This window comes from Prionailurus viverrinus, chromosome A3, assembly GCF_022837055.1.
Source record: "Prionailurus viverrinus isolate Anna chromosome A3, UM_Priviv_1.0, whole genome shotgun sequence".
Lineage (NCBI taxonomy): Eukaryota > Metazoa > Chordata > Mammalia > Carnivora > Felidae > Prionailurus > Prionailurus viverrinus.
The window spans coordinates 86,664,849-86,677,938 of NC_062563.1; the positions used below are offsets into that span (position 1 = coordinate 86,664,849).

The 13,090-nt window shown below is 37.3% G+C and overlaps 1 protein-coding gene across 4 annotated transcripts in view; it reads left to right on the top strand.

Annotated features, from left to right (window-relative positions):
* Window positions 1–13,090, top strand: part of ANTXR1 (ANTXR cell adhesion molecule 1) — a 221,566-nt gene that overhangs the window by 28,532 nt on the left and 179,944 nt on the right. For all 4 annotated transcript variants that reach the window (XM_047851232.1, XM_047851233.1, XM_047851231.1 and 1 more), the window contains exon 3: window positions 1,924–1,995. In XM_047851232.1, coding sequence (XP_047707188.1) covers window positions 1,924–1,995 — 72 coding nt within the window. The remainder of the gene's footprint in view (window positions 1–1,923; window positions 1,996–13,090) is intronic.

The following is a 13,090-nucleotide window of genomic DNA, read 5'->3' on the forward strand; positions in this document are numbered from 1 at the left end:
ATATCAAATATACTAGTTGCCTCTTGGAGCTGTACATTACCCACATTTCAAATTCAATTTTTCTAGAGCTGAACTCTGTATAATTGTTTAGAAGCCCAAGTTCTAGAACGAGGAGCTTGGTTTTAAGTCCTGGGTCCACTACTTTCCCACTGTGTGACCTTGGAACATTACTTTGTCCTTTAGAGTCTCAATTTCATTTTCTGGAAAACAGGAACAATAATAATACTGATCTCATAAAGTTGTTACTGGTTTAATGAGCTAATATGTGCGCATCACTTAATGATAGTGCCTGATACATAGTGAGCACTTGATAAGGTTGACTGTTATTATAGTATTATGATAATTATGGTGTTTTGCTGATTAGCTGCAGTGGGGTGGTAATAGGAAGAATTGTGTCATGGACAGAGAACCGAGGTCTGTTTCAAGATACCAGCATTCAATTCATACTCCTTAGGCTCCTACCAAGTATTAAACACCATGATAAGGGTTTCCAAAGATGCATCAGATGTATGGTATTGAATGTAGACTTTATCCTAGAGGCAGTAGGAGCCAATGGAGATTTTTATAGCAGATGGATGACAGGTCTGACTTATATTTTAGGAAAATAGCTCGGGAAGCAGTGTGGAGAATGAATTGGAACAAAGACTGTTGACAGGCAAGGTCACTGGCCAGGAAATAATTGCAGTGGTCACATAGTTGAGGGCAAAGTCCTAAGCTAAGAAATGGAAAAGGAGGGAGGGTTTAGGAAATGTTGGAGGAGGTGGGAACTATAAGATATGGGGGCCAGATCAGGGGTGGGAGGGTACTGCGTGGTGAAGAAACAGGTTGACATTGTGACAGATGAACCAGTTGGCCACCCAGAGACAGTGCCTGACAGACAGAACTCTATTGGTGAATCCACTACAGTCTGATAGTCCATCTTTTCTTTTCTTTTTTTTTTTAATGTTTATTTTTGATAGAGAGAGAAAGAGAAAGCATAAGCAGGAGAGGGGGACAGAGTGGGGACCTGAAGTGGGCTCTACACTGACAGCAGTGAGCCCAATGCGGGGCTCAAACTCATGAACCATGAGATCATGACCTGAACCAAAGTCGGACACTTAAGCAACTGAGCTCCCCAAGTGTCCCATCTTTTCTTTTCTTTTTTTTTAAATGTCTGTTTTGCTTTTGTTATTTCTGGACAGTCCATCTTGCAGACAGAGAAACACGTTTGGTCCTCAACTGAGAGTTGTTCTGCCTCTAAGAGTGTGGATTTTACCCAGGACAAAGCTCCTGAGCACTGCCATAAACAAGCCATGCCACTGTGTATATTAATAATGAGAAGTATAAAACTACCAAGTGGAATAGATATTCTTGTGACCCATCAGCACCTTCTCTCCTTCTGGGATCACCTCCTTGGGAAACCGAGCAGAAATTAAAAGTTGATGGTGATCCTGCTTTCAGAGCAAAGGGTGTTTATAGTATGATCTTAGTGGCTGATGGCACCAAGCTGCAACAGGTTTAGCCACTCCCCTCGTTAGAGGATACACTGGACTGCCGTGGAGACACTATCAAATTTCCCCAATCAGGGTCCCCTTTTTATAAACACCATGCAGACCAGTCGTCTTCTAGAGTTACACTTCTTCAGACAGAGCATGGGGCAGTGATGAATGTTACCTTTCCTATTTGTCACCCGCTGTCACTGAGCGGTGGTGTCAAATCTGAAGCAGCGTCCCCGGAAGACACCGCAGGTCTTCCCACTGGTCCACAGTTTCAAGTCGGCTACTGGCTAAATACTTGTGACACCAGCTGTGGGGTCTCTCTTAGGGTTGTAGGTCCTCAGCTCTGGCAGCCAGATAGGAGAGGAAAAACAGGGAAGATGACTGGAAGGAAATGGCATTCTATAGTCTTTCTATCTGCCCTAATAGAATTTCTTTTCCTTTCCAGCCCACAGCTAAGAATGTCTTTTATTGTCTTCTCTACTCGAGGAACAACCCTAATGAAGCTAACAGAAGACAGGTAAGGATGCTTCCCTTCCCTGTTGCTAAAAAGCCCACCTTGTCCTGAGTAGTTCTGGTATATGTGCCCTAGTGCCAGCCTTGACTGTCAGTCATTTTAAATTTAATTTTTTTTAATGTTTATTTATTTTTGAGAGAGAGAGAGCACAAGCAGGGGAGGGGCAGAGAGAAAGAGGGAGACACAGAATCCGAGCAGACTCCAGGCTCTGAGCTATCAGCACAGATAGCTCGAACTCAAGAACTGAGAGATCATGACCTTAGCCGAAGTCAGATGCTTAACTGATTGAGCCACCCAGGCGCCCCATCAGTCATTTTAATCATATAGTTCTTTCTTTCCACTGAAGCCTTGAACTTTGTACATTGACCCATCTGCTAGTTTACTCTGTGGTGACTGATAGAATTTCCTGATGTTGGTGAAATTCTGTAAATGACTAAATCGCATTAAGGTAAATCTTACATTTGATTGGCAACTCATTCTGCTAACTTCAAGCAAAATGTTAGCAAGCCAAATCCTTGGAGGATTATAGTTTCTTTTATTTAAATTAGATTTATTTTGTGGGTTAAGGTTTCAGAGATATAATAAGCATACTGTGAGAGAAGTAAGAACGTGAAATATTATTAAACATAATTGCCAAGGCAGGGAATAGAAAGGGAGGGTTTATGGTACCATGGAAAAAAGGAAATTTGAATCAGGTGTGGCAAAATGTTGTTGACATACAAGGATTACCTAGACGCAGCTTAACAAAGATATTATTTGGGGTTTTACCACTTACCCATGAAAACTAGCAAAAATAGAGACATACCATTTGTTCATAATTAGGATGGTATGTTGGAAGTGGAGATAACAGTTTTCTTGAGTTAATAACACTTTTGTCCACTTTTTAAAAAATGCAATAGTGACATGAGAGAAACATCATGGGGTGAGGGAGACACATGTGGGACTACTGACAGACTGTGTATGGACATGTAGGGAAAAGGAAAGGAGAAAGGGCAAGCACAGAGGACAGGGAGACTTTATAACATTCTTCTTCCAGAAATCAGACTAGGACTAACAGGATGGAGTAAGGTTTTCTGGATTTTGCACTAACACAGCAAATCTGAGTTAGTCCTCATTTTTCTCCATGTCTTTGTTTCCCATGTGTAACAAAAAGAATTCTCTGTACCATGTAAAAGTTTTCAAGTCCTATTTCTTTTTTTTTAATTTTTTTTTAACATTCATTTATTATTGAGAGACAGAGAGATACAGAGCATAAGCAGGGGAGGGGTAGACACTCCCCTCACTCTCACTCACTCCAGGGGTAGAGAGGGGGAGACACAGAATCTGAAGTAGGCTCCAGGCTCTGAGCTGTCAGCACAGAGCCCAATGTGGGGCTCGAACTCATGAACTATGAAATCATGACCTGAGCCGAAGTCAGTCGCCTAACCACCTGAGCCACCCAGGCGCCCCTCAAGTCCTATTTCTCCTTCAGCAGTATCTATTATTCATGCATGCCATTTGAAACCCCATTTTAAAAACAGGGGTTTCTTATTTCCTATTAACAGAAGAAGAAACTGAGGCCATATCGTATTCCTAAGGATACCAAGCAGAATGCACACTAGATGCAGGCTCCACATTCCTTCCACTCTCCCTTGCTGCCTTCTGTTAAACAGAGAATCCTAAAGCTCAAGAAACTTGAGAGATTTTTCCATCACTATTGGCCAAGGATTTTAAGAAGCTCTGAGAAAGTGTCTCTAGCATATGAAAGACTCCTACTTTCTCTCAGTCTTTACATGATGACATCCTTTATGCAGAGATGGCTTTGTTCAGAGAAGACTCCCCTCTCACCCATTCTTCACATCCTCCTACAACCCAGGCCGCCCGGTGCTGCTTCGTGCTGACCCCACTCACTCCATGCTTGAGTTTGGCCCAGAGACCTAGATCTCACACCTCTTGTGGGTATTTTGTGTGCTACTGCTCACAGCCTCTGGGAAGTGGGGAGGGCAGCCGAGGGGGTTACAGATTTATAAACGTTGTTAAAATGCTTAGGCTTTCAGACTCGTTTTGGTTATGCTAGCTCAAATTAGTCACCTGAATCCAATGTTTTTCACTTGAATCTAATGTTTTATGCCTTAACTTCACTACTCCTAGTTTCCTGTACCACGGAGAAGACAGAGGTTATGATCTCCATTTTGCTAGAAACAGCATTTAATATTTAAGGGCTGAATATGCATCAAACAGCCAAAAAATGCCTTGCTAAAAAGGATGTTTTGGTTTCATGTGGTGACTGCTTGGCCTAACCTATGGGTCAGCTGGCAAAGCATGAATGGATTGCTGACACATCCCCAACATTATCAGGCTAGGGAGAAATGTGGACAAGCCTTCTCTCTCCAAAATACTTTTTCATGAGATTGGCTGAAACAACTAGGCTTTCAGAGCTTCCAAACTGGTACTGTTTCTGAAAGATATGACTTCCAGTGTTTTAGTTGGTCACAGGAATGTTTATGTTTTTCTCTATATCTCATCAGATTTTCACAATATCCCTATAAGACAGTAATAGATGCATTATTGTACCGATGTAATGACTGAGGAGCCGTGTAAGTTAAAAAAAACTTGCTCAAAAACAGGACGTGAATTCAGAGACTCTCATTTCCACAAGAGCAAGAGATTGTGGGTAAACCACAAGAAATAATATCAAAGACATATTTGCATCCAGTTCTTGGGATCAAATCCATATAAAGGAAACCACAGGAAGGCTGAAGAAATATAATAGAAAATAAATATGGTGTGTTGAGAGGTTGTAAAGGAATTACAATTCGAATAACAATACTTACCATTTGTCTTTTATCTGCTGAACATTTTACATATCATTTCTCACTTAACCTCATATAACCATTCAATCTCTAATGGGGTCTCCTTATTTTATATGGAATATACTATTTATCACTAACTGCTTTCAGCATTTTTTTCTTTAGCTCTCAGCAGGTTGATGTGATCTATCTAGGCATGGTTTTCTTGGAGTTTTTCCTATTTTGGATTTGCTGAGGTTCTTGAATGTATAATTTGTCTTTCACCAAATTTGAGAAATTTGCAACCCTATTTTTCAACTATTTTTTCTGCACCACTTTCTTCTCTCCTTCTGGGACACCAGCAACAGAGATGTTAGACCATTTGATATGATTCCACATGTGCCTGAAGGTCAGTTCAATTCTTTTCCAATCTTTCTTCTTGCTATTTTTCAGATTAGATCATTCCTATTGATGTATCTTCATGTTCACAGATTCCTTCCTCTGTCATCTCCATCCTGCTGCTGAGCTCATCTATTGAATTGTTTATCATAGACATTGTGATTTTTCAGTCCCAAAATATCTATTTTGTTCCTTTTAAAAATTTTATTCCTCTGCTGAGATCATCTATATTTCCATTTATTTCAAATGTATTTACCTTTACCTCATGGGAGCATAATTATAAAATAAATATATAAATACTTAAATATATAATATATAAAAACATATAATAAGGTATAACATATAATGAAATATATCATATATAATTAGATATACAATGAGATTACATATGAGGTAAATATTTATGAGATCAACTATATGTAATATAATTAAATATATATAAAAACTATAAAGTAAACATATAAACCTTATATGCTTTAAATTCTTTGTCTGACAATTTCATAAGCTCAAGATTGGCATCTTAATTGTTTCTTTCCTGAGAATTGGTGCGTTTTCTAGGTGCTTTGTATGTCGAGTAATTTTAGATTATATCCTAGAAACTTTTAATATTAGGTTGTTGAGACTCTTGAGTCATTTTCAAATCCTCTGGAGAATATTAGTTTGTTTTCTCTGTTTGCACGAGGTTCAGACAACATGTTCTCTCTCTTCTTCTGTGGTTGGTGGGTTTTTTTTCAGTTCAGTTTTCAAAGCCTTTGCTAAGCAGCTTCAAGCCTGTCCTATGCATGTGCAGCTCAGAGATAAGCCCAGGACTTATACAGCTTCATACACAGAATTATTGGGACCCCCTTCTCCAGCTCTCTCTTCTGCAGGATTCCCCACACACTGTTTCCCACTGAGGCCACCCTTTCCAAGTCCTCTAGTAAGAAAAGTGGGGTTTATCTTGGAGTTTGGCCTCCACATTGTCTCGTGTAGTTCTCTACCAAGGTCACCCATGGGGCAAAGGCAGAAGTAATCAAAGATAAATGAAAGTTGGGATTCTCTCCACATTCTTTGAGTCACAGGGGGTCCCTTCCCCAGGGGCCTGATATATGGTGACCTCCCAGGCCACTACCATGTGACTGAGACCCACCCTCAGGTTAAAGCCATGAAAGAAAAGAGCAGGGGGAATGTGGAATTCATACTTGTCTGGGTTATTTGTCCAGGTTTTAACTACTCTTGCCAATCCATCTGCTTTGTTTACTTTTCATAGTCCTTATTTGTTTGCATTTTTATTTTGTCCAGAGGTTTTGGCAATAATTGCCAGGAGAGATGAGATAGCCAGTAGCAAGTTTACTCCATCTTGCCTATTACTTCAATTTTGTAGATAAGGGGCACCGAGAATCTGATTTTAGATAACTTGCTATGGCCAAATAACAAAAATGGCAGAATTAGTAGTATGATTCTGGATTCTGGAATCAGTCCGACTCATATGTTTTGCATCATATCATGTTGCTCTTCCAAGATTTCATAGCTTCATCAGTTTGCAAAATGATTGATAAACTGTAACACATTTTTCAGGTTTCTTCAACAGCATAATAAAGGATCTAATGTTAATTTAAGTACTATTGGAATACATTATTTTAGAGTTAAATACTACCTATGATTCCCTATGTACTCCCTGGACAGTCTTTTTCCTGATCTTGATTTAAATATTTTAGATGTCTCATCATTTGGAATGAGATCATGTCAAGGAAGTCCAACTCTTCCTTTAAAAGAAATCAGGAATAGATATTCAATTTAATCAAATGCATTTTTGGCATATATTAAGATGATCCTGTTTTTTTCTTTGACCTACTAACACAGTGAAATGCATTTAAAATCTTTTTTTTAATATTGGATCATTCTTGCATTTCTGGTTACACTTGGTTGTCATATATTATTATTTTAACGTAGAGTTGAACTCTGTTTTCTGCATTTTATTTAGAAATTTAACATCAGTGTTCATAATTGTGATTGGGCTGCTATTGTCCTTGTATGACTACTTTTACTTACAGTATTTTTTATACTGTTTTTTACATGTGGATCATTACTTCTAGAAATTCATCTGATGTAAGATATAAGGCCAAGATCCATCCATTTTCTCCGAGTGCTTAGCCAGTTTTTCCAACATCATTTGCTGAATAATCATTTACTACCAATTTGAAAAATTAAACTCTTTTGTAGACGTGGATCTACTGCTGTGTCTTCTATTCTGATACACTGCATTTCTGTTCCTAGCTAGGGCCACACCATTTTTATTAGTTTTAGCATCTGGAAGACCAGTCCTTCTTCATTTCTAATCATGAGTGAAAATCTCCCTGGTCTTTTGTAGTTTGTTTTTCTGTTTGCTTGTTTTACCATGGGAATTTACATAATTTGCTTAATGTACCAAAATATTCTTGGGGTTTTCACTTGAATTGTATAGAAAGTACAGAATCACCTTAGCAAAATGGCATTGCAATTTTATTGTATATATTTTCTTATTTAAAGATATATCCCTTCACTTATGTCTGTTACTAAGGTTTTATTGTTTTTTATTCAAATCCGTCTCATACAGTGTTAAGTGTTTTCCAAAGGCATTTTTAAGTTTTCCTTCCATTGTGAATGAGTTTCTTTTTTGTTTTATTTTCTAAAATACTGGTTTATGTAATTTCTACTTTTAAAATTTATTAATTTTTGTTGGTTGATTAGTAAGTGATTAAATTTTACTTATCATCCATGGATGTTAGACCATATGTATACCTGATGGATAAAATTTTTTTTAAAATTTTTTTTTTCAACGTTTATTTATTTTGGGGACAGAGAGAGACAGAGCATGAACGGGGGAGGGGCAGAGAGAGAGGGAGATACAGAATCGGAAACAGGCTCCAGGCTCTGAGCCATCAGCCCAGAGCCCCACACGGGGCTCGAACTCACGGACCGCGAGATCGTGACCTGGCTGAAGTCGGACACTTAACCGACTGCGCCACCCAGGCGCCCCTGGATAAAATTTTTATATAAGAAATGTATTGATTAAATTTGTCAAATAGCTTATATTTTTGTTTACTTGATCTGTGAGGACAGAGAGGTATTTTTAAACTTTCCACCATAACTTTTATTTGAATCTCCAACACATTGCTTTATAATTTAGGCCATATTGTTTAGTTCACATGGGTTTTCATTATGGACTATATGTCTAATCAACATAGAATACCTTTCTGTTACCTTTCATGCTTTTTAAGTCCTTTGTCAAAAAAATTTTATAAACTTAAATTTTTAAAAACATTTTTCTGCTATATCTGTGTCCATTCATTTATCTTTTACCCTTCTTTGATTTTTTAAATTTTGCACCAGAAATTTGAAAAGTAGAATTTGTAGAAGTATAATTTCATTTTTATTCTAGCAACAGTTCCCAATGAATTTTGCTTGTCTTTACAATGGCAAGAATTAAGTAATCTCATTTATTCTCCTCACTGAATTTCTTTTTTTTTTAAGTTTATTTATTTATTTTGAGAAAGAGAGAGAGAGAGAGACAGAGAGCATGTGCATGCAAGCAGGGAAGGGGCAGAGAGAGACGGAGAGAGAGAATCCTAAGCAGGCTCAGCACTGTCAGCATGGAACCCGACATGGGGCTCAATCCCAAGAACCATGAAATCATGACCTGAGCCAAAACCAATAGTCAGAGGATTAACCAATTGAGCCACCCAGGCACCCCTCGTTGCTGAATTTCTTAAGAACTTGGGGCGCCTGGGTGGCGCAGTCGGTTAAGCGTCCGACTTCAGCCAGGTCACGATCTCGCGGTCCGTGAGTTCCAGCCCCGCGTCAGGCTCTGGGCTGATGGCTCAGAGCCGGGAGCCTGTTTCCGATTCTGTGTCTCCCTCTCTCTCTGCCCCTCCCCCGTTCATGCTCTGTCTCTCTCTGTCCCAAAAATAAATAAACGTTGAAAAAAAAAATTAAAAAAAAAAAAAGAACTATTTGCATTATGTCTCATAAATATAATACACATGCACACATACACATACATAGTTCCTTCCCAGTACTTGAAATTTTTACCTGATTTATTTTTTAATTTTTTAGTTGGCTGAGTCTTTTTTCAGGTACAATCTTCCTGAAAGGTATGTGAATATTAAGCTTTCCAAGTCCCAACTTATTTGAGAATTATTGCTATTCACCTCCATATAAACATTTTAATTGAATACGAAGTTCTTACACTCTATCTTTTCCCCTAAATTTACTGACAATGACACTATGCCAACTTGCGTATATCCTATTCTACACTGCATACAGAAAAATGCCAATTTAGTACATTTCTCCTTGTGATAGTCTTTTTGTGCTTTTCCTTAAATTAAATTAAAATTAAATTAAAATTAATTTCCTTAATTAAAAAATCAAGACAAAATATCTAGGTGTATGTTCTTTCATTAATTTTGGGTAATACTTTGTATAGGATTTGAACCTTTTCATCAGGATATAACAAATATCTTGAACTTAAGAAATATTTTTCTATAATTTTTTATTATTACTTTTCTTTCACCCTTAGGATTTTTAAATGTATTCTAAACTTTTTTGTGTTCTAGGCATAATTTTTTAATCTTTATCATTTTTCTTTGAGTTCTTGGAGAATTTTTCACTCTTGTCCTGTAATTCACCAATTTTTAACTTTGTTTGTATTCAACTTATTGTTTGCAGCTTCCACTGAAATTTTTTTATCATAGTAAAATACACATGTCATAAAACTTACTATTTTAACCATTTTAAGAATATAATTCAGTGGCTTTACGTTGTGCCACCATCACACTACTATCCATCTCCAAAACTTCTTCATTATCCCAAACTGAAACTGTTCCCAGCTCCTGGTAACCTCCATTCTACTTTCTGTCTCTATGGATTTGTTTACTCTAGTTACCTCTTATAAGTGGATTTCATATAATATTTTTTCTTTTCAATCTGGCTTATTTCACTTAGCATGTTTTTAAGGTCCATCTATGTTGTAGCATATTTCAGAATCTCATTCCTTTTTGAGGCAGAATAATATTCCATTGTGTGTATGTTCCACATTTTGTTTATCCGTTCATCTGTCAATGGACATTTGGCTTATTTCCATCTTTTGTCTGATGTGCATAATGCTGCTATGGACATTGGCATGTAAATGTCTGTTGAAGTCTCTGCTTTCAATTCTTTTGGGCATGTACCTAGAGGTAGAATTGCTAGATTATAGGGTAATTCTATATTTAAGTTTTTGAGGGACTACCAGACTGTTTTCCGCAGTGGCTGCACTGTTTTACATTGCTACCAGTAATGTACAAAGATTCCAATTTCTCCACATCCTTGCTGACACTTGTTACTATGCTTCTTGTTTTTGTTTTTTAAATAACAGTCATTCTAATGGATGTGAAATGGTATCTCGTTGTGGTTTCAATTTATATTTCCCTAATGTTTAGTGATATTGAGCATCTTTTCATGTGCTCATTGGCATATTTGTGTATCTTTAGAGAAATGTCTGTTGAAGTCCTCTGTCCATATTTTATTTGAGTTTTTTATTGTTGTTAACTTCTAAGAGTTCTTTATATATTCTGGATATTAATCCCTTAGTAGATATATGATATGCAAATATTTTTCTCCCATTCTGTGGGTTACTTTTTCACTCTGTTAATGGTGCCCTTTGACACACAAGTTTTAATTTTGATGAGTCTAGTTTCGCCAGTTCGTTACTTGTTGCCCATGCTTTTGGTGTCATCTCCCAAGAAACTGCCAAATCCAACATCATGAAGCTTTTTCCCAATGGTTTTTCTAAGGGTTTTCTAGTTTCAACTCTTACATTTAGGTCCCTGATCCACTTGGAATTAATTCTTGTATATGCTTTAAATAGTGTCCAACTTCATTTTATTGCAAATGGACATCCAGTTTTCCCAGACCATCTGTTGAAAAGATTGTCTTATCCCCATTGACTGGTTAGCACCCTTCTTGAAAGCTACTCGACTATATATGCAAAGTTTTCTTTTTGGGCCCTCTATACATCTGTCCTTATTCCAGTACCACACTATTTTGATTACTGTGACTTTGTAGTAAGTTTGAAATCAGAAAGTGTGAGTCTTCCAACTTTTGTCCTTCTTAGACAATTTTTTGGCTATTTGGGGTCCCTTGAGATTCCATATAAATATTAGGATAAGTTTTTCTATTTCTGAAGAAAGATGTCATTAGAATTTTGATAGGGATTGAATTGAATCTGTATATCACTTTGGGTAGTATTATCACCTAAACAATTTTAAGTCTTCTGAACCATGAACACAGGCTGTCTACTTATTTATTTATGCTTGCTTTAATTTCTTTCATCTTTCATTTACTGTTTTCAGTGCCATTGCATTTTTTACCTGACAGATAATCTCTTTCAACCCTATGAATATTTTTCTGATCCTAAATTTTTCCTTTTGTGTATGTGTGTGGCACCCTGCTATTGTGTTGGAGATGGAATATCTTCATCATGAATATGAATTAGAATTGCTTTATGTGCTCCCCTGTTTTTCAAATGAGTTTCTTTCAAAGGGGAAATTTTCTTAAATCCCTCAAATTGGTCCTCTTCTTCCCAACTCCTGAGACTTTCCTTAGCATAGTGACTCAAAAGAGGAGCAACTAGGTTTTTCAGCACTGGCATTTGGGGTGAGTTCTGTCAGGGGTCATGAAAAAATCTTTGTTGAAAATATGAAGATCCCAGGCGAAAGACAATGGGCTAACTTAAATGTGGTATAATTTTTGCTTGGAAAGAGTAGAGACCCAGTAGTGTGTCCAAGGTAAGAGGGAAGCTGGAGCCAAAAGAAGAATGTCAGGTGTAGGTTTTGGATCACTGTGGTAAGAAATGAACCCATCACCAACCGCGGGCTTTTCATGTCCTAGAATTCCAGGCTGCTAGGCCCTTCCTCAACCTGATCTCAGCAACTCTCCTTCTTGCAGGAATTATCCCAGGTACCTGGCATGTGTGTGGCACTCTTACCTATTTTCCACCATGGAAAAAAACATTTCCCTGTATTAAACTAGTTTAGCTGTTTCTATAGCCTTTTGGAGGGAAAAAGGGGGGAAGTTAAATGTGTAGACCCAGAGCCACTGTTTTTACCTGGAAATCTCACCTCCCTTCTAAACTTTGCAAGATTAAAAAACAAAGCATAAGCAAACAACCATGAGTCAAAGAATTATTACATCTTATCCAACTCTCACTGGCCTCATTTCACTGCTCAGGAAAATTATTCTCAGAGAGATTGAATTATTTGCCCAAATTCATACAAGTCGTCAGTAGTGGTAGGATTTTTTTTTAACCAACAAAATTAAAAATTTTTAATCTAGTGATTTTTTCTACTACATTATTGTATAATCCACCCAATTTACTGTGCTGCTATCTTTGGTTTCTTGTCTGTGAAATAGTTACACAGAACCAGCCACTATGTGTATGTGCAAATGCATAAGTAAACTTACTTTTGTGTCTATATACAATCTTTTATTAATGAATTATAATGTACCAATAACCTAGAATACTTTTCTCAACTATAGTAAGAGAAAATTGATAATACCTACCTTGTTAGGTTGTTATGAGACTCATTTATTACATGTATTATGTAGATGGAGATACTAAGTCAATGAATGCACAAGACCACTCTGCTGTAAAAGTGTAGGAACTTGGATTTGAATCCAGGCATGCTGTCCCCAATGTCCACATTCTTAATCACTATACTATAGAGTTTCCCACAATTTTACAATTACATACAGTTTTAAGTTAAAAACAATTCCTAGCATAGACAATTCACCACCCAAACCCTCAGACTCCTTCCAGAAAACACGTCTCTGAAAACACATGCCCTCTACACATTTTATCTTCAGGATTTTGTAACAACTTGAGCTTGGAAATACTCCTCACAAAGAGGTAAAGAGGTAGTATCAGCATTTCA